General features: G+C 43.7%; 1 protein-coding gene across 1 annotated transcript in view; it reads left to right on the forward strand.

Annotated features, from left to right (window-relative positions):
• Positions 1–25,698, forward strand: part of LOC134358046 (protein Jumonji-like) — a 375,614-nt gene that overhangs the window by 185,022 nt on the left and 164,894 nt on the right. Inside the window, exon 3 of the mRNA XM_063069931.1 lies at positions 22,679–22,829. Coding sequence (XP_062926001.1) covers positions 22,679–22,829 — 151 coding nt within the window. The remainder of the gene's footprint in view (positions 1–22,678; positions 22,830–25,698) is intronic.

Consider the following 25,698-nt stretch of genomic DNA (forward strand, 5'->3'; position numbering starts at 1 on the left):
TAAGAAAGGTCCCCATTTCGGATAGAACTTTTTCACAGACGCCCTCAAAGTGAATTTAATCTTTTCTAATTTCAGAAAAAACATTACATCTTCTAACCAAGCAGCAGCAGTTGGGGGAGTGGCAGATTTCCAAACCAGCAAAATTCTCCTACGGGCCAATAGCGATGTAAATGCAATGATATCCGACTGGCTTGCATTTAAACCCAAATCACCATCTGCCACACCAAATACAGCTATAAGCGGGCAAGGTCTCGGTGTCACCCCCAAAACCTCACTGATAATTTTAAAAACCAGTGCCCAATAGTCATCAAGCCGAGGGCATGACCAAAATGCATGTACTAAACCAGCCGGAGAGAAGGAACACCTGTCAAAGCCAGCATCTGTCCCAGGGTATATGTCTGCAAGTCTGGCTTTACTTAAATGTACCTTGTGTAAAACTTTAAATTGTATGAGCCCCAGTCTAGCACATGATGATGAGAAATGAACCCTATTCAATATTTTTGCTTCATATTTATTGACCGAACTCTATGTATCCATCCTTGTGAAATGAAGGAAAGAAAAGAAGATTGCTCAGGCTGCAGGATCTTCAGTGAAGCATCAAGACCAAATGTAGGTTTGGTTGCTGAGGTGGGGTTTTGAAGATTGGTTCTAGAACCAATGGTTGCAAGGAAATTCTGGGGTCAGGTGGTGTGGGACTTAAGGCTTCTGTACCTTCTGCCTGACAGTAGCATCTAGAAGAGGGAACGACCTGAATGGTTCCTCCTTGACAGATGCTGCTGCAGTGCGCTCTGTCTGCTGGGGAGGGTTGTGCCCTGGCGGACCAGGTTGAATCCACTATTCCCCGTACCCTTCTACTCTGTTGTCCCAGACCGAGAAAATGAAAAGTCCACCAAATGAATCAGTGCGGGTCTGCAGATCGACCAATGGGCATTAGTGAACCTTTTTTTAACAATTAGATTTTGTGGTTGAAATGTGGTGTCTGGATCAGGCATCCACAGATCAGGCTATTAGTTTAGTAATCTGTTGTGCACTGTGTTCAGTGATATCCCAGTGACCAGAGAAGAGTACTCCTTTTAAAAAAAATCTGTTTAAATCCCGTGTATTTTGGATTTTTTCAATAAGCCAACCACAGAGCACATATATAAATTATACAGAAATCAATTTTGACGACTTATTTAGACCTTGTGTAATATTTTCTGGGTATTTCATGGCTAATTTCTGATCTAAGCTGGAATCAGTGCAAATGGTTTTGGCTTGATTGCCTCAGTGAAGTCTGCACTGTCACCAGGCTGAACGATTGAAAGCAATGTGGGCGTTATCACCATCATTAAGTGCTATGTCATATGATGTGGTCTATGACCGTGATTGTTCTTGGCAAATTCTGCAGAAATGGTTTGCCATTGCCACCTTCTGGGGAGTGTCTTTACCAGGCAGTGTCACCCCAGCCATTATCAATACTCTTCAGAGATTGGCTGCCTGGTGTCAGTGGTGGCATAAGCAGGACTCATGATATACATCAGCTACTTACTTGACCGTCCGCCACCCACTCACGTAGCTTCACCTCACCCTGATCAGGAGGATAAGCAGGTGCCACATCTTGCCCACGGTGACCTGCAGGCTGACAGAGGGAGGGAGCATTTTACAGCTCCTTTGGTAGAGATGTATCTCCACCCTGCTACCCCATCATGGGTATATCTGGTCAAAATTAGGGCCTACCAGCTTTGGAAAATGGGGTTGATGAGCAGCCTGCAAATCTGGGCTGGGTTTTAAAACTGCTTGCATGTATCAGGAAGGTGGTCATCTTTTGCATAGTGACGCAGGCTGTGTAGTGGGTTTGACAGCATACACAATGTCTAATGGTCGTCAACTGAGGCTGTCTGCTACCCTAAGGCTGTCAAGAATTCGCTGTGAATTAAGGATTGTTCCAAGGAATTGCTTTGACCTCTCCAGGAGAAAGATCTTTCTTTTTAAAAAGAGAGAAAGCAATATTTATTTAGGATTGTGCAGCAGAGAAACAGGTCCTCACCACATTTCGTGCCCATTTATGCTGACCCGACTCAAACCCCATTTTTATTCCCTCCACGTTCCTATAAACTCCCCTAAGATCTTAGCACTCATTGAAACACTAGGCTGGACTAAAAGTGTCCAACTAATCTGCCTGCCTTCATTTCTTTGAGGTGTGGGAGGAAACTGCAACACCCAGAGATAACTGAAGCGTTCATGAGGAGAACCTGAGCACCCGAGGTCATGATGCTGCTAATGTGCAACCTTGAAAAAAGGTCAACTTAAAAACCTATTGGCAGCAGCAGGTTGGTGGGGGCGATACAGGAGGAGGGCACTTGTGTTGAGTGACCCCCAGGAACTGGACATTAGAACTGGCTGTGGCAAATGTCTGTGGAAGCTGCTTCACTTGCCCCTCTGGGATATTTCTCTCAGTAATCTGAGAGCGATTCCGGATTCCAGCAGAACTGATCTGCTGGTGCTGGTTTGGAGAGACACTTCCTGAAATGCCTGCTGAAGTCCCTGAGTGCAAAACTGCTTCACTACGTCACAGAAAGAACGACCACTCAGTCCAACGTATCCTTGCTGGCTAATTGCAAGAGACAGAATTAATTAATATGGCATTGCAGGGATATGTTTGGTCCATTGACTTCATGCTTCTCCCAGCAAAACAATTGCATCCGTCTCCTATTCCCTCTTTATTTCCATCTATAGACAATTATTTTCTATCTATCATGTATTGTTCCAGTATGCACCTACCCTTTGGGGTTTAGATGCCCAGTTCTCTGGAGTATAACTGATATGGCTCCTTTAGAAATTCTGGCCCATTCTGCAAATTAGCGACCATGTTTTAGTGTGAAGATTTGGAAACTTAAAAAGTACCTGAACTCTGGTTTGGTGCTCAGTTGTCAGCTCAACTTTAGTTCAGCCTGTGGCCATGTTTAGGATTTCTGTCTCATTTGGATTCTTGTCTAGTCTTGTCAAGTTCTCATCTAGCATCTAGTCAAGAACCTTGGTTCTTGTTTTGGTCTCGAAATTAGTTCTAGTCTCGGATACTCCAGCACTTGTGTCCTTACCATCGTCGCCTAGGGCTCTTGTCACATATATCTGTCTGCTCCCCCTCTCAATCTTGTTTACCTGCACTGTAGGATAATTTACAGTGCCTTGAATGCTTTGTTGGGAGGTGGGAAGAAACCAGAGTACCCAGGGGAAGCCACACAGTCACAGGGAGAATTGTGCATACTCAAAGTATTGAAGGTGTAAAGGCTAAACTGGGTCCTTGGGGCTATAAGGCAAAATTAATCTCTGTTGCTACAGATGAAATTAAGCACACTTCCAATTCCTTTTCAGATGCTCATCATTGAACCTGCGTCTAACCCTCTTTCAGGTGTTAACAGAGGAAAAAAAGAAGTTGCCCCTTTTTGTCATTTATTTAAAACCTACCTTCTCTAGTTGGCAGTTGTTGAAGTTTCTCCTAATTTACACTCGTTAATTCTCCCCCTCCCCAGCTTTTCCTTCCGAGGAGGTGTCCTGGTTTCTTCAGTGTCAACTGAACTTCATAATTTCAGGTAGCATTTGAAGACTGTGTTACTCACTTGCTCTCCCCCTCCCCCTTTGAAGTTCTTCCTATTAGAATTGCATTTCCAAAACAGCAAGACATTTTGGAAATCTCCAGAGTAGTCCTTCATGGTGAAATGATTCTCTCCAACCCCCCCCCCCGCCCCCGCAACTATCAGTCGGTGTTCATTCAGTAAATGTGGTGGTGTGTTTTTGGTGTAAAGAGGATGTGGTGAGCTGGCTATCTTTAGCCTTGGCTCTAAGTTGCATTTTAAAATCTGAGTCTCAAACATGTTTCCATATTTTGGATGAATTTGTAATTTATTTGCCATTCAGCTTTAAAGAGCAAGTTGAAACTTTTCTTTTTACTTCTGTCATGTCAATTGCTGTCAGAGGTTAATTTTATTTATAATTATTTTTTGAGAATTTTATTTTCAAAGTATGCTATTTGTATTTTTAATTTTCTGTGCATTGGTCATTTTCAGAATATAAGAGCTTGTATGGTTGTGGCTTGTGCGTATTTCTTTATGTTGAAGCACTTTGTGCAGGAAGACCCTTTTTGGCCTGTTGACCCTACATAGGGAAGTCTAGCTGATACCACTCCTGATTTTTCTCCCCCCACCACCCTCCCCCAAACTCTACAAATCTCTCTCTTTCAGATATTTATCCTGCTCCATGTAAGTGTTGTAGTTGAATCAACCTCCACTGCTATCTGCCAGCATATTTCAAAAGCTGATCACATGAACTTCAAAATAACATTGTTTCACAAGGCTTCCCTGCCCCCCCCAGTTGTCTTCATTCTCTATCTCCTTGTCTTTGACCCCTTTGCCAATGAAAATGTTTTCAATCTATTCTGTTTACACCCTTCATAACATTAACTGACTCCATCAGATCCCTGTGCTATCTCCTCTGCTCCGAGGAGAACAGCCCAGCTTCTTCAGTATGGATATTGAGAAGATGGTTCCTATGATGGGAGAGTCTAAAACCAGAGGACACAGCCTTAAAAAGGAGATGAGGAATTTCTTTAACCAGAGAGTGGTGAATCTGTGAAATTTGTTTCCACAGATGGCTGTGGAGGCCAAGTCATTTAAGGCAGAAGTTGCTAGATTCTTGATTAGCCAGGCATGAAGGGATAAGGGGAGAAGGCAAGAGATTAGAGCTGAGAGGGGAAATGGATCAGCTATGATGAAATGGCAGAGCAGACTTGATGGGCCAAGTGGCCTCATTCTACTCCAATCTTATGGTCTATTATGTAGCCCCATCAAAGGTCTTTGGAAGCCTTATACACAGAATGTGAATTACTCCTTTTAATCTGCATCAGATGCTAATGATGCCTTTGGCTGCTGGATTGTATGTGTGAAATGTTTTGTGCTCCTAAATACTGTACTTTTATTCTCTAGCAGCTTGTTAAAAACCACCATATACTGATCATTTTAATGGTAGAGCGAACGTGCTCCATGGCTTTCTCTAGGCTCTGTGTCCTTTGAAATAAAACTGGAAATACTGAAAAATCTGAGGTTGTTTTGGGGGACAGGGAATCAGAAATTAATTTTTTGGGTCAAATTCCCTTCATGAGAATTGAATAAGTAAAATTCTTCAACCAGATTCTTTTTACCTGGACTGCCGAGTGTTTCCAGCATCTGGTGTTTTCTTGATTTCCATTTCCTTTGGCTCTCTGACTCTCCCTTCAACTCCTGTCACCCCGTTTCTTCATCCAATCCATCAGAAGGTACTAGGGCATCTTAAAGGAGATAGACTGGAATCTCCTCAAACCAGCTGTATCAGGCATCACAGAATACGTCTCGAACAAAGTTCAAAGCCCATTTCTTTGAATTTCTCTGCCAGCATGCAATGATAATGGCATTACCCTTTGACACTCTCTACTTAAATCCCCTCCCACCAACCTACATCCTGAATTTTAAAAGCAATCTGTAATGGCATTGCATTTAGAAACATTGAAACACAGAAAACCTACAGCATAATTCAGACCCTTCAGCCCAAAATGCTGTGCCGAACATGTCCTTACTTGAGAAATTACCTAGGGTTACCCATAGCCCTCTATTTTTCTGAGCTCCATATACCTATCCAGGAGTCTCTTAAAGACCCTTTCGTATCCGCCTCCACAACCATTGCCGACAGCCCATTCCACGCTCTCACCACTCTCTGCGTTTTTAAAAAAAAACTTACCCCTGACATCTCCTCTGTACCTACTTTCAAGCACCTTAAAACTGTGCCCTCTCGTGCTTGCCATTTCAGCCCTGGGAAAAAGCCTCTGACTATCCATTTGATCAGTTTCAGTTGCCACCTGTCCTACCTATAGAGCCATGATATCTAATACAGGTTTACCCCACTATCCGAAGGTAGAGCGTTCCTATGAAACGGTTTGTAAGCTGGAATGTCGTAAAGTGAATAAGCGATTACCATTTATTAATATGGGAAAAATTTTTGAGTGTTTCCAGACCCATAATATAACCTACAAAATCATGCCAAATAACACATAAAACCTAAAATAACAGTAACATATAGTAAAAGCAGTAATGATATGATAAATACACAGCCTATATAAAGTAGAAATACTTTTCCACAATCATTGTCCAGTGCAGCGAAAATCTCGCGGAAGCGCTCGGCAGAAACACTCTCTCCGGTAACTTCTAAACTATGAAGCTGCCAAATCATACCAAATAACTCATAAAAATACACAGCCTATATAAAGTAGAAATAATGTATGTGCAGTGTAGTTTCACTTATTCCAGTAAATTGTAGTTTCATCACAGTTAAACACTTATACGAATAACCACCTGATGCAATCGGCAATCGCCTCTGATCTGGGCCGACATTTACGTGCCGGGCAGCATCTAATTAATGAAACAACATACATCAAAGTTGCTGGTGAACGCAGCAGGCCAGGCAGCATCTATAGGAAGAGGCGCAGTCGACGTTTCAGGCCAAGACCCTTCGTCAGGACTAACTGAAGGAAGAGTGAGTAAGGGATTTGAAAGCTGGAGGGGGAGGGGGAGATGCAAAATGATAGGAGAAGACAGGAGGGGGAGGGATGGAGCCGAGAGCTGGACAGGTGATAGGCAGAAGGGGATACGAGAGGATCATGGGACAGGAGGTCCGGGAAGAAAGACGGGGGGGGGGTGACCCAGAGGATGGGCAAGAGGTATATTCAGAGGGACAGAGGGAGAAAAAGGAGAGTGAGAGAAAGAATGTGTGCATTAAAAAGAGTAACAGATGGGGTACGAGGGGGAGGTGGGGCCTAGCGGAAGTTAGAGAAGTCAATGTTCATGCCATCAGGTTGGAGGCTACCCAGACGGAATATAAGGTGTTGTTCCTCCAACCTGAGTGTGGCTTCATCTTTACAGTAGAGGAGGCCGTGGATAGACATGTCAGAATGGGAATGGGATGTGGAATTAAAATGTGTGGCCACTGGGAGATCCTGCTTTCTCTGGCGGACAGAGCGTAGATGTTCAGAAAAGCGGTCTCCCAGTCTGCGTCGGGTCTCACCAATATATAAAAGGCCACATCGGGAGCACCGGACGCAGTATATCACCCCAGTCGACTCACAGGTGAAGTGATGCCTCACCTGGAAGGACTGTTTGGGGCCCTGAATGGTGGTAAGGGAGGAAGTGTAAGGGCATGTGTAGCACTTGTTCCGCTTACACGGATAAGTGCCAGCAGGGAGATCAGTGGGGAGGGATGGGGGGGACGAATGGACAAGGGAGTTGTGTAGGGAGCGATCCCTGCGGAATGCAGAGAGAGGCGGGGAGGGAAAGATATGCTTAGTGGTGGGATCCCGTTGGAGGTGGCGGAAGTTACGGAGAATAATATGTTGGACCCGGAGGCTGGTGGGGTGGTAGGTGAGGACCAGGGGAACCCTATTCCTAGTGGGGTGGTGGGAGGATGGAGTGAGAGCAGATGTACGTGAAATGGGGGAGATGAGTTTAAGAGCAGAGTTGATAGTGGAGGAAGGGAAGCCCCTTTCTTTAAAAAATGAAGACATCTCCCTCGTCCTAGAATGAAAAGCCTCATCCTGAGAGCAGATGCGGCGGAGACGGAGGAATTGCGAGAAGGGGATGGCGTTTTTGCAAGAGACAGGGTGAGAAGAGGAATAGTCCAGATAGTTGTGAGAGTCAGTAGGCTTATAGTAGACATCAGTGGATAAGCTGTCTCCAGAGACAGAGACAGAAAGATCTAGAAAGGGGAGGGAGGTGTCAGAAATGGACCAGGTAAACTTGAGGGCAGGGTGAAAGTTGGAGGCAAAGTTAATAAAGTCAACGAGTTCTGCATGCGTGCAGGAAGCAGCGCCAATGCAGTCGTCGATGTAGCGAAGGAGAAGTGGGGGACAGATACCAGAATAGGCACGGAACATAGATTGTTCCACAAACCCAACAAAAAGGCAGGCATAGCTAGGACCCATACGGGTGCCCATAGCTACACCTTTAGTTTGGAGGAAATGGGAGGAGCAAAAGGAGAAATTATTAAGAGTAAGGACTAATTCTGCTAGACGGAGCAGAGTGGTGGTAGAGGGGAACTGATTAGGTCTGGAATCCAAAAAGAAGCGTAGAGCTTTGAGACCTTCCTGATGGGGGATGGAAGTATATAGGGACTGGACATCCAAGGTGAAAATAAAGCGGTGGGGGCCAGGGAACTTAAAATCATCGAAAAGTTTAAGAGCATGAGAAGTGTCACGAACATAGGTCGGAAGGGATTGAACAAGGGGTGATAAAACAGTGTCGAGGTATGCAGAAACGAGTTCGGTGGGGCAGGAGCAAGCTGAGACAATAGGTCGGCCAGGACAGGCAGGTTTGTGGATCTTGGGTAGGAGGTAGAAACGGGAAGTGCGGGGTGTGGGAACTATAAGGTTGGTAGCAGTGGATGGGAGATCCCCTGAGCGGATAAAGTCGTTGATAGTGTGGGAGACAATGGCCTGGTGCTCCTTAGTGGGGTCACGATCGAGGGGTAAATAAGAGGAGGTATCCGCGAGTTGTCGCTGTGCCTCGGCAAGGTAGAGGTCAGTACGCCAGACTACAACAGCACCCCCCTTATCAGCGGGTTTAATAATAATGTTAGGATTAGTGCGGAGGGAGTGGAGAGCAGAGCGTTCCGAAGGAGTGAGGTTGGAATGGGGACAAGGTGCGGTGAAGTCGAGACGGTTGATGTCCCGTCGGCAGTTGGCAATAAAGAGATCCAGAGCAGGCAGAAGACCAGAGCGGGGTGTCCATGAAGAAGAGGAGGGATGAAGACGGGAGAAGGGGTCATCGGTGGGGGTGGAAGAGTCCTTGCCGAAGAAGTAGGCTCGGAGACGGAGACGGCGGAAGAAAAGTTCCGCATCGTGGCGAACACGGAACTCGCTGAGGTGTGGGCGAAGGGGGACAAATGTGAGGCCCTTACTGAGAACAGAGCGTTCTGCCTCCGACAGTTGAAGGTCGGAGGGGATGGTAAAGACCCGGCACGGATGAGAGCTGGGATCAGAGGGGGGAGGGGGGAGGCTGGGTGTGTCATTGGAGAGGGGAGGGTTGGGGTGAGAGGAAGATGGAGCCTCTGAGGGCCCAGGAGTTGACGGTGGGATCTGAGGAAGACGGGGCTGCGGAGTGGTGGTGGGGGAAGGGGAGACGGGAGTCACAACAGCAGCACATAAAGAACCTACCACCCCACCAGCCTCCGGGTCCAACATATTATTCTCCGTAACTTCCGCCACCTCCAACGGGATCCCACCACTAAGCATATCTTTCCCTCCCCGCCTCTCTCTGCATTCCGCAGGGATCGCTCCCTACACAACTCCCTTGTCCATTCGTCCCCCCCATCCCTCCCCACTGATCTCCCTGCTGGCACTTATCCGTGTAAGCGGAACAAGTGCTACACATGCCCTTACACTTCCTCCCTTACCACCATTCAGGGCCCCAAACAGTCCTTCCAGGTGAGGCATCACTTCACCTGTGAGTCGACTGGGGTGATATACTGCGTCCGGTGCTCCCGATGTGGCCTTTTATATATTGGTGAGACCCGACGCAGACTGGGAGACCGCTTTTCTGAACATCTACGCTCTGTCCGCCAGAGAAAGCAGGATCTCCCAGTGGCCACACATTTTAATTCCACATCCCATTCCCATTCTGACATGTCTATCCACGGCCTCCTCTACTGTAAAGATGAAGCCACACTCAGGTTGGAGGAACAACACCTTATATTCCGTCTGGGTAGCCTCCAACCTGATGGCATGAACATTGACTTCTCTAACTTCCGCTAGGCCCCACCTCCCCCTCGTACCCCATCTGTTACTCTTTTTAATGCACACATTCTTTCTCTCACTCTCCTTTTTCTCCCTCTGTCCCTCTGAATATACCTCTTGCCCATCCTCTGGGTCACCCCCCCCCCGTCTTTCTTCCCGGACCTCCTGTCCCATGATCCTCTCGTATCCCCTTCTGCCTATCACCTGTCCAGCTCTCGGCTCCATCCCTCCCCCTCCTGTCTTCTCCTATCATTTTGCATCTCCCCCTCCCCCTCCAGCTTTCAAATCCCTTACTCACTCTTCCTTCAGTTAGTCCTGACGAAGGGTCTCGGCCTGAAACGTCGACTGCGCCTCTTCCTATAGATGCTGCCTGGCCTGCTGCGTTCACCAGCAACTTTGATGTATGTTGCTTGAATTTCCAGCATCTGCAGAATTCCTGTTGTTTGCATCTAATTAATGAGCTTGTTTATTTCGGCTTTTTTCTTAAAGATGTGCTGGGTGCGTTGCGACTACCGCTGCATTCTTCAGGGCAATGTATCAGTCCGCGGCCCGGAGGTTGGGGACCACTGCTTAAACTATGAAGCTGCCCTCACCTCAGAAACCGATCAAACCACCCATGACTACCTTTAAGTTCCACTTTCGCAACACTTTCATCACCATCGTCCAGTACTTTGCGTTTCAGCTTATTAAAAAGACTGATTTCTCCTTAAGTATAAGAAAACTTAACGGAACACCATGCTTTGTACACCCATCAATCCACTCAAGCAATAGACTTTCCGTTTTATCCATTTTTGGATGCCGACTAAGAGAGACCACTTTGCTACGAGCAGATCCAACAGTAACATTGGCAGCTTTCAAAATTCTTTCTCTGAGTATAAAAAGTGCGAACGGCGGACGCAGGCAAGTTCAACATGCGGACAATGTCCTTACTTCGTTCACCACGATCGAAACGCTTAATTATGTCCAGTTTTACGCTTATGAGCTATTTTAGGCTTTTTCAATACCTTAGAACTCACCTTGCTAACAAAAACAAAATAAATCAAGATAAAGCACGTGTTTAAGCAATGCTGGCTAGAATGCAGTTCCGGGGGTGGAGCTTGGTTGTTCGGGTGCATTTTTTTGTTAACAGTGAAAACACCTTCTGTTAGCGAAAACAGGTAACTAATGTGGGTCTTTCGTAACAGCGAGGTGTCATAAAGCGAATGTTCAGGAAACGGGGGCCACCTGTACTTTGCCCTCCATCTACCTGAATAACTCAAAGTTCAAAGTAAAAATTTATTGTTAGAATACATATGTGTCACAGCATACAACCCTGAGATTCTTTTTCCTGCGGGTATACTTAGCAAATCTATCGGACAACAAACTGTGCAAATGCAAATATAAGTAAATAGCAATAAATAATGAGTATGAACTAACTATATAACAGAGTCCTTCAATGAGTGTAGCTATCCCCTTTTGTTCAAGAGCCTGATGATTGAGGGGTAGTAACTGTTCTTGAACCTGGTGGTGCGAGTCCTGAGGTATTTGTACCTTCTATCTGATGGCAGCAGCGATAAAAGAGCATGGCCTGGGTGGTGAGGGTCTTTGATAATGGATGCTGCTTTTCTACGGCAACGTTTCATGTAGATGTGCTCAATGGTTGGGAGGGCTTTACCTGTGATGTACTGGACTGAATTCTCTACCTTTTGTAGGATTTGAGGTCACCTACCTCAAAAGCATTGGTGTCCTCATACCAGGTCATAATGCAGCCAGTCAGCACACTTTCCACCACACATCTACAGAAGTTTGCCAAGGTTTACCTCAATGAGACGTTTGCCAAGGTTTACCTCACTGAGACGTGGCTAAGGGATGCATGTCTCTGGGAGCTGAACGTCCAAGGATACACGGTGTATCGGAAGGATAGGAAGGTAGGCAGAGGGGGAGGCCTGACTTTATTGGTAAGAGATGATATTAAATCATTAGAGAGAGGTGATATAGGATTTAGAAGGTGCAGTATCTTTATGGGTTGAGCTAAGAAATCGCAGGGGTAAAAGGACCCTGATGGCAGTTATTTATAGGCCTCCAAACAGCTGCAGTGAAGTGGACTACAAATTACAACAGGAAATGGAAAAGACTTGTTAGAAGGGCAGTGTTATGATAATTGTAGGGGATTTAACATGTGAGTGGATTGGGAAAATCAGGTCGGCACTGGATCTCAAGAGAGAGAATTTGTAGAATGTCTGCGAGATGGCTTTTTAGAACAGCTTGTTGTTGAGCCCACTAGGGGATCGGCTGTACTGGATTGGGTATTGTGTAATGGAGAGATTGAGGTGAAAGAACCCTTAGGAGGCAGTGATCATAACATGATTGAGTTCACTGTGAAATTTGAAAAAGAGAAGTCGAAATCTCATGTATCGGTATTTCAGTGGAGTAAAGGACATTATAATGGCATGAGAGAGGAACTGGCCAAAGTTGACTGGAAAGGGACACCGGCGGGAAAGGCGGCAGAGCAGCAGTGGCTGGAGTTTATGCGAGAAGTGAAGACAGGTATATTCCAAAAAAGAAGAAATTTTTGAATGGAAAAAGGATGCAACCGTGACTGACAAGAGAAGTCAAAGCCAAAGTTAAAGCAAAGGAGAGGGCATACAAGGAAGCAAAAATTAGTAGGAAGACAGAGGATTGGGAAGTTTTTAAAACCTTACAAAAGGAAACTAAGAAGGTCATTAAGAGGGAAAGGATTAACTATGAAAGGAAGCTAGCAAATAATATCAAAGAGGATACTAAAAGCTTTTTCAAGTATATAAAGAGTAAAAGACAGGTGAGAGTAGATATTGGACCGATAGAAAATGATGCTGGAGAAATTGTAGTGGGAGATAAGGAGATGGCAGAGGAACTGAATGAGTATTTTGCATCAGTCCTCACTGAGGAAGACATCAGCAGAATACCGGACACTCAAGGGTGGCAGGGAAGAGAAGTGTGCGCAGTCACAATTACGACAGAAAAAGTACTCAGGAAGCTGAATAGTCTAAAGGTAGATAAATCTCCCAGACCAGATGGAATGCACCCGTGTGTTCTGAAGGAAGTAGCTGTGGGGATTGCGGAGGCATTAGCGATGATCTTTCAAAAGTCGATAGATTCTGGCATAGTTCTGGAGGACTGGAAGATTGCAAGTGTCACTCCGTTATTTAAGAAGGGGGCAAGGAAGCAAAAAGGAAATTATAGACCTGTTAGCTTGACATTGGTGGTTGGGAAGTTGTTGGAGTCGATTGTCAAGGATGAGGTTACAGAGTACCTGGAGGCATATGACAAGATAGGCAGAACTCAGCATGGATTCCTTAAAGGAAAATCCTGCCTGACAAACCTATTACAATTTTTTGAGGAAATTACCAGTGGGCTAGACAGGGGAGATGCAGTGGATGTTGTATATTTGGATTTTCAGAAGGCCTTTGACAAGGTGCCACACATGAGGCTACTTAACAAGGTAAGAGCCCATGGAATTATGGAAAAGTTACATACGTGAATAGAGCATTGGCTGATTGGCAGGAAACAGAGAGTGGGAAGAAAGGGATCCTATTCTGGTTGGTTGCCGGTTACCAGTGGTGTTCCACAGGGGTCTGTGTTGGGGCCACTTCTTTTTACATTGTACATCAACGATTTGGATTATGGAATAGATGGCTTTGTGGCTAAATTTGCTGACGATACGAAGATAGGTGGAGGGGCCGGTAGTGCTTAGGAAATGGAGAGTCTGCAGAGAGACTTGGATAGATTGGAAGAATGGGCAAAGAAGTGGCAAATGAAATACAATGTTGGAAAGTGTATGGTTATGCACTTTGGCAGAAGAAATAAACGGGCAGACTATTATTTAAATGGGGGAAAGAATTCAAAGTTCTGAGATGCAACGGGACTTGGGAGTCCTCGTACAGGTTACCCTTAAGGTTAACCTCCAGGCTGAGTCTGTAGTGAAGAAAGCGAATGCAATGTTGGCATTCATTTCTAGAGGAATAGAGTATAGGAGCAGGGATGTGATGTTGAGGCTCTATAAGGTGCTGGTGAGACCTCACTTGGAGTACTGTGGGCCGTTTTGGTCTTCTTATTTAAGAAAGGATGTGCTGACGTTGGAGAGGATACAGAGAAGATTCACTAGAATAATTCCTGAAATGAGAGGGTTAACATATGAGGAATGTTTGTCCGCTCTTGGACTGTATTCCTTGGAGTTTAGAAGAATGAGAGGAGACCTCATAGAAACATTTTGAATGTTGAAAGACATGGACAGAGTGAATGTGGAAAAGTTGTTTCTCATGATGGGGGAGTCTAGTACAAGAGGGCATGACTTAAAGGATTGAAGGGCGCCCATTTAGAACAGAAACGCAAAGAAATTTTTTTAGCCAGAGGGTGGTGAATCTATGGAATTTGTTGCCACGGGCAGCAGTAGAGGCCAAGTCATTGGGTGTATTTAAGGCAGAGATTGATAGGTATCTGAGTAGCCAGGGCATCAAAGGTTATGGTGAGAAGGCGGAGGAGTGGGATTAAATGGGAGAATGGATCAGTTCATGGTAAAATGGTGGAGCAGACTCGATGGGCCGAATGGCTGACTTCTGCTCCTTTGTCTTATAGCCTTTACGATGACATGCCGAATCTCTGCAGACTCCTGGGGAAGTAGAGGTGCTGTCATGCTTTCTTTGCAAGTATATTTATATGATGGGTCCAGGACCGGTCCTCTGAGATAGTGACACCCAGGAATTTAAAGTTACTGACCCTCTCCACCTCTAATCCTCTGATGATTACCGGCTCATGGGCCTTTGGTTTCTCGCTCCTGAAGACCACAATCAGTTCCTTGGTCTTATTGACATTGAGTGTGAGGTTGTTGTTATTACACCACTCAAGCAAGTTTACAATCTCCCTCCTGCATGCTGATTCATCACCACCCACAACAGTGGTGTCATCTCCAAACTTGTATATGGTGTTGGTGCTCTATTTAGCTAAGTAGTCATAGGTGTAAAGCAAGTAGAGCAGGGGACTAAGCACACATCCCTGCGCTGCACCTGTGGTGATGGAGATTGTGAGGGAGATGCTTTTGCCCACCTCAGCTGACTAGGGTCTGCAAGTGAGGAAATCCAGGATCCACTTACACAAGGAGGTGCCATAAGGGGAATAGAGTAGGTGTGCCATAAGTTCAAATTGCTGCCTTTTAATAACCTGTAATTTGTAAGAAATTGCCCTTTTAAGATGGCTGCAATATTAATTCTGATCGGAAGCTAGTTCATGTGTTAAATTGGTGCAATTTTGGAATAAAAATGCATCTGAAAACGTGTTGGCATGGTCTGATGTTGGGGGCAGGCATGTTTGCACACAGCCTTCCTCTTTAGAGACCAGTAGTAAACAGTGGCGAGAAGAAAATGCAGATTGTTCAAGGCATATCTCTTTTCCACCCCCACCAGACCCATTATACTTATGTGCTGGTATCCACAGAGCTGAACTTGGAATGTGGTTTTCAACATGTCCTGTGTTGTATGTCACAGTTAGTTTGAGGAAAATTCACTTTCTTTTGTGTTTATAATTTTTAAAAAATCTGATGCTTGCCCAAAGTATGTAGATGAACACGAGAAGGTCTGCAGATGCTGTAAATCCAAATCAATGCAAATAAGACACTGGAGGAACTCTGCAGGTCAGGCAGCATCTATGGAAAAGATTAATCAGTGGACGTTTCAGAAGAGACCCTTCTTCAGGACTGAGAAGGAAAGGGAAAGATGCCAAAATAAAAAGGTGGTGAGAGGGGCAAGAGGCCAGCTGGAAGGTAGATGAAGTCATACTGTTGTGTTTCTGTGAGGCTGAGGTTGTCAGTGCAGGGACAAAAAAGATTACCCTTGAGCAAATGGAAAGATGCAGAAGACCACAGGAGTTGCCTGACATGCTGAGTACTTCTAACATTTTGTATTTTTACTTCAGCCTGAAAGAACATTGCCTGCATCTGAAGTTTGGGTAGAGCTATGTCATCAGGAAGGTATAATGAAAATGGGTTGGGAAACTCATTTAACTTTGATCCTCCTCCTAAACACAACAGAAACCATATTGAAGGTTTTTGTTTTGCCATCAGATGGTTCTGCTGTGTGGAATATCACCATTCCTTGCAACATTGTCGATTGTTGGGCATCTTGGATGTTTATTTTTGGATAAGTCACACTTTTTGTTAGAATGGAAATGTTAGTTGATATTTTTCAAGAATATAGCATTTGAATATAACCATTCAGTACCCTCTTTTATCTGCCCAACTTTCTTTGCTGTGGTTTTGAGGATTTAACTGCTAATGAGGAAACTTGTTATTGTAAAATTAATTACTGTTTCTACGTAACAATATGTAAATGTTTGTGGATATTTTGATCTTAACGTTCACAAATGGCTATGTTTAAAGATGAGCATTCTTTTCCAGTTAGCATGTGGCACAGCGCCATCTAAACTTGGGAGGTCCTCTGTTTGAAGTCTGCCCTGTGAAGCATACGTTGTTGCTACTGATCTGAGGCTCCTCAACCATGACAAATGAATAATCAGCCCTACAACCGGGTACTGGAAGACCACTTCCTTGCTAAGTATCTACTTTTGCCTTTTTGTGGAGGAGCTGCTGTTGTTTGATCCTACCCTTTGGCACCATATCTGAATCCTGAGATGCATGGATGCATGGAGATGCATGCACTGTTCATTAAAAAAAAATGCTACTTCACCAGAACCACCTTCTCATTTGGAACAACTTCCTCCCATCATTTTTAACATCAACTCATAAAGTCATCTAATTCTGAAGTGACGAAACTTAAAGGTGTGGAGAAAGAATCATACTTGAGGCATTTACACAGGCAGTCCCATAAATTAGAAAATACAGAAGAGTTCCTTGGTATGGTAACAATACCTGTGCTGTATTGTAAAGAATGGCACCAGAAGAACATAACGCTGATTTTTTAAAAAACAATTACTAAAAGTGGAGAGTAATCCAGCAGGCCAGACAGCATCTATGGAAAGGAGTAAACAGTTGATGTTTTGGACTGAGACCCTTCATCAGGATTGGAAAGGAAGGGGAGAAGTCAGAGTAAGAAGGTGGGGGGAGGGGGAGGAAGAAGTACAAGGTGGTAGGTGATAGGTGGAACTAGGGGAGAGGTGAAGTGAGGAGCTGGGAAGTTGATTGCTGAAAGAGATGAGAGCAGCATATCATATGTATCTAAGAGTGGGAGTTGTCACCTATAACACGAAATTGCTGAGTTGTGGACCACAGTCCAGCACACCATGGAAATCAGTGTCCCCTCCGTAGTCTGTCTATACCACTTGGTGCCTCGATAAAGCAGCTAACGGAATCAAAGTCTCCACCCACCGCAGACATTCTCTCTTCCCCGCCAGAAGGTAGAAAAGCCTGAAAGCACGTGCCACCGGGCTCAGGAACACCTTCTGTCACACTGTTAAATGACTTGGGCCACAATGAGATGGACTCTTGACCTTCCAATCTACCTCATTATGTCCTTGAAACTTATCGTCTGGCTGCCTGCTCTGCACTTCCTCTGTAACTGTAACACTTCATTCTACATTCTGTAGTTGCTTTCCCTTGTACTACTTCAATGCTCCTCTTCTTCTTGGTCCCTTAGCTCCCCAAGGAGCACAGGACATCGATGACCTGTCTCCATCGTCCGACGTCAATGGTATGGTTTGGAGTTCAGCAATATTTCTGTAAGCCATTGTATCCACCATACAGGGGATTGGTTTACACAGCTTCATCAGAGCCCTGTTGGCTGGTCTTGTCCATTTCCACCTCTCACGAGGGGGACATAGGGTTGGACTTTGAGAGGCTCTTCAATGCTCTATTGTAGTATTGTTTTGTGTGGCCTGGGAGGGACAGACATGAGTCTGTCCATTTGGGAGCTGGGGTTATGAAATGACATGCAATACAGTGTCTTCACTACCTAAATACAGGTGACAATAATAAACTAATTTTCTAATTTTATTTTGCTTTTGCGGCTTTAATCTGGTGGGATGAATGAAACACAATGGGAAATCTGCTCTTTGCATCAGTCTAACTTTTTGCTAACTGGGCAAAATCCACTTCTTCCCTCTGAATGGGGTCGAATCTTAAGGACAGCTCTGTTGCTGTTGTGCCTGTTACACTTGGAAACAATTGGTTAAATTTGTGGATTATTGGAAAACTGGAGAGTGGAAATACTTTGAGGAATGGAATGTAAAATTGCAGGGTAAGGATTGTCACTTGAGGATAGCTGAACCCAGTTGGAATGATGGAGCAACAGGGATTGAAACCTGCTTCGATTTGTGCCGCTGAAAAAAAAATTCCCTGGTAAACTGAGGCAGTGCAGTGGTCATGTGACTCTGTTGGGCAGAGCCATAGCAGATGTTTGTTGACATGTAAAGATGTACTTCTCAAAAGGCTTGCCTGGTGAGCTGTTGTACTAACTGGCAATAAAATTCTTTCTGTTTAAGCTGTAGTTCAGTTTTAATCTGATGTGTGTTTCCTCAGACTTCTGAAGCGGCTACAGCTATTTCAATTGAATTGTCACCCATTTTGAGTGGAAAGAGTCTGGGGATTTTTTTTTTCAAAAGAAAAGGGGAAAATTCGAGCATCTTATCGTACTGGTACTTTGGATTCCTGAAGCCGGCGAGTTACTGAGCTCACCTTTGGTCATGTGATACAGCATTCAACGGCAGTGAGGATCCGGGCTGATGGAAGTGCAAATCAGCAGGGGGTTCATCTTGAATTCTGCTTTAGCAGCTCACCAAACCGGCTGGAGAATGCCATTGGCAGAGGCTGTGACGATGTCGACCATCCACCATCTGTCCTCTACCACAGTCCAAGGTGCACGATTCGGGAGAAAACGTAGATTGTTTTATCAAGGATGCCGAGAAGGGCTGTATACTCTTGAGCCGTCACTGTTGATGTGTTTTATGATCCTTGCAACGTTTGCTTGGCTAGGTCTGATCAGGCAGGCCTCACAGTAGACGTGACTCCTGTGATAATTTAGTAAATAATGGCCTCAATGCTTTATGCAGTATTCTCTTCGGATATATTGTGTAGCTGATGAATGCTGCTGGCGATTCTGCATTTAACTCATTCTTAACTTGCAGATGAACAGGCGCTCTGTCTTCATTGACATTCATCGCCAGGGAAATATTATGCAGTGCTGTTTTTTTTCATGTGCGTAGCATTGTGTTGTATTGACTTTGTCTCACAGATTTTAATGTTGTGTACTGCTGTTCCTGTCCACAGCAAAGGGACATATGCTTCTTGACAGCAAACGGCATCTGGGCATCTGTTAATTGTGTTAATAATCTGTTAATAAGTTCATTGTGTTTGGGTCTGACCACTGCATCTTGGGGCTGTTTGATTTCTACATCTGTGGGCCATATCAGATTTCGAGCCATTTTATAACCTCGGCTGTTTAGATCTGTGATGACGACTTTTTTTTGGTAATTCTGACTAAGGTTAAGGTTGCCTCATTGTTGAAATATTCAGTTTATTTTGTGATGTGCAATACAGTTGTGTGGGGTACAGAAGGTACATTTGGTAAGCATCTAGTAGGGCTTTGCAAGTTCGGTCAGATTGCTGTGTGAACGGCAATGTCTCCAGTGTCTGGGGCTCGTATGAAAGGTAAAGCAATTTAATGATGTTAATTTAACACATTGCTTTGCAAAGTCATATTATTGTTTACTTTTTAATTTGAACATCTTGGGTTATTAATGTGTAAATTATCATCATAAGAAATCAATGTTTTTATGTATTGTGCTTGTTTTCTGGAAAAAGCTTGTTTAATGATTTTTTTTGTTCCTCTTGTTGGTTTTGTAGTGGTGTTTTATGATAATTTATGTACAACAGACAGACTTCTCAGAGGGCCGCAAACCAAGATGTCAGCTGTCCATTTCCCCCCTCAGATGCTCCCACATCTCGAGTTACTCCTGCACCTACGTGCTGATGACTTTCTGGGCCTCTTCCCCTGCTTTACAATCCACCACCACTCACCCAACTTTACCCTCCCTATCAGACTATGTCTTATTGGGTGGCTGGCTTCATTTAACCTAATTTGCTTGTTTATCGATGTGTCTTGAGAAGCAGCTTTGTTGAGTACAGGCCTCCATGTTGTAGCCTAGGACTGGTTTCACAAAGGACAGAAAGTAATCACATTCTGTTCTTTGCCTTTTCAAATTGTTATAAGACCTGTACATCCAGGCTTCGTCGTTGGCAGCTACCTAGCGGCTGATCTCCTGTCTTTTGCAGGCAACAATGACCATGCCCCTGCGCGTGTGTGTGTATGTGAGAGAGAGAGACCCTGGGGACCGCATCACATAGTTTACCCTCCCATGGGCCAGACTACTGGAACTGTTAGTGTGAAGCTAAAAGTCTGACTGCTAGCCGATAGCTTGCAGGGGAAATAAGGAAAGATGTTGGGTTCTCTTTTCATTGGCTTTAATCTTTACAAATTCATGGGAGGTGATGAGAAAAATATCAGAGTAGATATGAATTTTCTGTAGTGATATTATGTCTGCCACAGTACATTATATTTGAATTGTAAAGTACGCAGTAGTTTATAAAAACACAGGGCAGCAGTAGCACAGTTGGGAGAGCCGCTGCCAACTGCACCGGCAACCCAGGTTCAATCCTGAGACTGACATTGTCTGTATGGAGTTTGTGTGTTCTCCTTGTGGCTGTGTGGGTTTCCCCTGGGACTTCTTCTGGTTTCCTCCCACATCCCAGAGTCTTGCAGGCTGTTGGGTTAATTGTTCCACTACAAATTGCCCCTCGCGTGCAGGTGAGTGGTAGAGTCTGAGGGGAGTATGGAGACAATAAGGTGGAACTATTGTAAATGGGTGGTTAATAATTGATGTGAGCTTGGTAGGCCGAAGGGCCTGTCTTGTGCTTTATGATTCACTGGCTCTATGAGTCTCTGGTCCCTTTGTTAGGTAATATTGCTCATGCTATTGTTAGATGCCTTGTGTTTATACTGGGGCAGCTGTAGGGAAGCCAATGATCAGCTTGTTATGTCGTGTGTTCAGGGATATTGCTGTGTCCTTGTAGCTCGTTGCCATATCAATGCTTGTGGATTCGAATCCTGCATCGGGTCTCAAACATTAGCTTTAACCTGATATTTTGATGTTAAACTGCAAAGAAAGCTGAATTGTCTGAGATGCTGTTATTATCATTTTTGTTGGTTCAAAAAAAACCAAGTCAGTTTGTAACTCTGGTCATTTTTTTGTAAAAGATTGAAACCAGTGGTAGGATGATTTTGATGCATTTTACGGCTTTATCCTTTTTAATTCTTCTGTGGTTCATTCAGCTTCTTGCTCTCTGCCTCCCATTTTGTGAAGCACAGCAGTTGTTTAGTTTCACGTTGATGCCCCTTGGACATTCAGCCCGCTATGAAAGCTGTGGAGAGTAACAATAACACACACTTCCTTTTAGTTTCTGTAACCTGGATCTCCTTTCTTGGTAGAATTTGGCCAACAACTTCAGCACATTCCAAATTTACAGAAGCATTTTCAGTGATCCTATATGCAAAGGGCAGGGCAAAGCCTGGTAGTTTAGACTTTCCATCTTGTTTGTCATCTGTATCAACAATCTGGATGGTAACAGGTCTGCGTGGGTTGTTTGGGATGAGGAGCCTGTTTCTGTGCTGAAATGCTCTGAGACCACCCGTGCTGTCATTTTAATAAAGATAGTGTACCATTACAATTAACATCAAGGAGTTGAAATGAGAATGTCAATCCATAGTTTGTTTGTATTAAAGTGAGGCAGAGTGGAAAATTAGCCTGAGATTGAGAGCCAAGTTGATTTTTTGATGTGCCAGTCAGTGAGAGACCTGATCATTTTGTTTGGTGTTATCAGTGTCTCTCCATGCAGAGCAGCTTGTTACTGCATGAAAGTTGAAAATATTGCAGGCACTGGATGCTCTCAGGGCAGCGTCTGTGAAAAGAGAAGCAGATATTTAATGTTTAAAGGTGTGGGTTCTTTGTCAGAACTGGGAAAATGAGAAAACAAGTTAGTTTTATGTCACAGACAGAGGGGGATGGATGGGCAATAGGAATATCTTTGGTTAGGGCGAGGCCAGGGTTGCATTGGATACAAGTTGTGTAGTTTCCCTGGTCAAATGGCTCACTGAGGTGATGACACAGACAAAATTCATGCCTTGTGTGTTGAAAGGATTGCCCCACGTTCAGTGTCTTATGATTCATTTTCCGAAGGTAGCAAACCATTTAATATGATTAAATATCTTCAAAAAAGCAAATATTCAGATGACTTTCTGTCTTAGTATTTTTTTCAGTAAATTGAAACGTTTCGATTGGTTGTGGAAAAACTGCAGAGACATAATAAAATGCTTTTCTTTATAATGGGAAATGTGACTCTTGCATTGCTTGCACTATGGGGAGATGTAAGATTGTAATGAATTCAGTTCCTGTTTTTAACAGGCAGTATGTAAACTACAAGGACAACATAGATGAAGACGTTGAGGAACAGTTCCAAGCAGAGCTCATCTTTCACCAAGTTTAATACTTTTTAAACCACCCAGTTCTTTCCTGATCTTGTTTTTCCTTGGCAAATTCAACTCACAGTCACATTTTGGTTGACAGCTCCAGAAAAGTTTTGAGGTGAATGGGCTGTCTTCCTGCTACGTTTACTTGTTGTGTCGTAGTTCAGAATGAGTAGACCAGGCCTATACCAAACTAAAAATACACAAACCAGGAATGTTGCATTTTCTAGCCCTCTCTTTGATAACCTTGTATATCTAGTATGTAAACAAGTGGGTGAACTAACTTCAAAGTCAACTTGAGTCTTCATGAAATTGCCAAAGTGCAAATTGGTATGATATGCATGTTTATTTAAAGCATAGTTTTGTTTACAGCATTGTTTACTGATACCACAGTATTCTGACCACGCAGGTTCTCTCGGCAACGGTTCCTCAAACAGACCAATATCGTCACCTGAGGCGGGAGTTGGAACTGGGAAAGAGGACGGGTCAAATACATCACAGAAAGGAGATGGAAATGATACCAGCTCATCGGAGAATGAAGAGGGGCCAGTTAGAAAGAGGTTAGTTTTGAAATATCTTAACAAAGATTATTATTTTGTCAAATGTGGTTGTAATGGATCACTTCTCTTGAAACTGGTTTGTAAGTCAGTTTTAATCTTCATTCTGTTGTGCTTGTGTTTCTTTTGACTGTTTCAAAGTTATTTGGCCTGCAAGTTTCACCACACGATGCATCATTAGTAAATAAATTCTAAATCTTCATGACAGTGGATTGAAATTAATTTTAAATGGATCCTTGATTTTGACTCTAGCCATGGCCTCGTGATTCTTTGGGAAAATGGCAAAACAACAAATTTTGTGATGTATGCCAGTGATATTAAACCTGATTCTGAAATGTCATTCTGACCTATGGGGCAAGAGCTCAAACATTCTTGTGTAAGGCAGTAGAGCCAAGACTACAGGGGAAAAAGTAAATCAGAATGAACTTATGTCCTGATGGAAATCTGTAGCATTTTTATTTTTAAAGTTTGGCAAAATGTGACTTGGTTCCATGGCAGGTATCAAAACAGATATGTATAGAATACAAGTAAACCTGGATGGATAGTTGTATTTTATGTAACAGTGGAACAAAGAACTGTAAACATCCCTATCTATCATGTGATAGCTTAGCAGTTTGTTAACTGGTTACTATCACTGGGATATGAAATCAGATTTTGGTCAAACTGATGTGCGTTTGTGTGTTTTGTTGATTGTGTTCTGCTTATCCATTCTGCCACCACTTTTCCAGCTAGTTGTTTTAACTTTAGTTGGGCGCCGTCTTCTCTGTTCCAGGAATTGTTAATTTTGAGTAACATGAAATCTCACACAATAAAAATTTTACTTGTGGCTCAGGTTTGGTAAAATACCATTTCACCTTGGCTCCTTGATACTGTGCCCCATATCTTGTACCTGGCGGTAACCACTGTAATTTCAGTATAGCACAATAATATTAAGCAGTATGTGGCAAAATATAAGGATCTGTGCACAATGATGTTTTGGAAGCTATACCATTTTGTCCACAAATAACCAAATAATTCAGTTAAAATTAGAATGAAAAGTGTCAGGTCTCGGCCTGAAACGTCGACTGTACCTCTTCCTAGAGATGCTGCCTGGCCTGCTGCATTCATCAGCAACTTTGATGTGTGTTGCTTGAATTTCCAGCATCTACAGTATTCCTGTTGTTTGAATGAAAAATGTTGTTTGGTTTTCCTTTGATATCATAGTATTCTTTACAGCTGTTGGTCAGAACTAAAACTGGACAATGATTTTCTCCCTTTTGCTTCCCTCCCTTCTAAGAGAAAGGTAACATTTGCAATTTTTCAGTTCTCTGGAATCATTCCAGAATCTAGTGATTCTTGAAAGGTCATTACTAATGCCTCCACAATCTCTTCTGTCAACTCTTTCAAGAACCCTGGGGTGTAGTCCATCTGGTCCCGGTGACTTGCCTACCTTCAGACCTTTTAGTTTCCCAAGCATCCCTCTTTAGTAATAGCAACAACACCCATTTCTGCCCCCTGACACTTCTGCATTTCTGCCAAACTACTTATTCAGTTCATCCATCGTTTCTTTGTCCCCCAATGCTACCTCTCCAGTGGTCTGATATCCACTCTTGTGTCTCTTTTTATATATTGAGAAAAAACTTTTTGTATTTTTTTTATATTATTGGCTAGCTTATCTTTATATTTCATTCTTTCTTTCTTCATGGTTTATTTAGTTGCCTTTTGTTTTTTAAAAGCTTCCCAAATCTATTGCCTCTCCATTAGTGTTTGCTATATTATATGCCTGCTCTTTAGCTTTTATGCTGTCTTTGTCTTACCTTGTCAGGCACGGTTGCCTCATCCTCCCTTTAGAATATATTTTCATCTTTGAAATGTTTGTTTTTGCACCTTCTAAATTTCCCCCAGTAACACCAGTCACTGCTGTTCTTCTGTCATCCCTGCCAGTGTCTCCTACCAATCACCTTTGGCTAGCTCCTCTCTCATGCATCTGTTATACTAATACATCCGATTTTAGCTTCTCAAACTGCAGGGTGAATTCTGTTGTATTATGATCACTGCCTCCTAATGGTCCCTTTACCTTAGTCTCCCTAATCAAATCTGGGTCATTATATAACATCCAATCCAGAATTGCCATCCCCCTAGTGGGCTCAACCACAAGCTACTCTTAAAAAGCCATCTTGTAGGCATTCTGCAAATTCCTTTTCTTGGGATCCATAGAAACCATAGAAACTACAGCACAGAAACAGGCCTTTTGGCCCTTCTTGGCTGTGCCGAACCATTTTCTGCCTAGTCCCACTGACCTGCACACGGACCATATCCCTCCATACACCTCCCATCCATGTATCTATCCAATTTATTCTTAAATGTTAAAAAAGAACCTGCATTTACCACCTCGTCTGGCAGCTCATTCCATACTCCCACCACTCTGTGTAAAGAAGCCCCCCCTAATGTTCCCTTTAAACTTTTCCCCCCTCACCCTAAACCCATGTCCTCTGATTTTTTTTTCTCCCCTTGCCTCAGTGGAAAAAGCCTGCTTGCATTCACTCTATCTATATCCATCATAATTTTATATACCTCTATCAAATCTCCCCTCATTCTTCTACGCTCCAGGGAATAAAGTCCCAACCTATTCAACCTTTCTCTGTAACTGAGTTTCTCAAGTCCCGGCAACATCCTTGTAAACCTTCTGTGCACTCTTTCAACCTTATTTATATCCTTCCTGTAATTTGGTGACCAAAACTGAACACAGTACTCCAGATTCGGCCTCACCAATGCCTTATACAACCTCATCATAACATTCCAGCTCTTATATTCAATACTTTGATTAATAAAGGCCAATGTACCTCTCTTTACGACCCTATCTACCTGTGACGCCACTTTTAGGGAATTTTGT

Source organism: Mobula hypostoma, chromosome 17 (assembly GCF_963921235.1).
Source record: "Mobula hypostoma chromosome 17, sMobHyp1.1, whole genome shotgun sequence".
NCBI lineage: Eukaryota > Metazoa > Chordata > Chondrichthyes > Myliobatiformes > Myliobatidae > Mobula > Mobula hypostoma.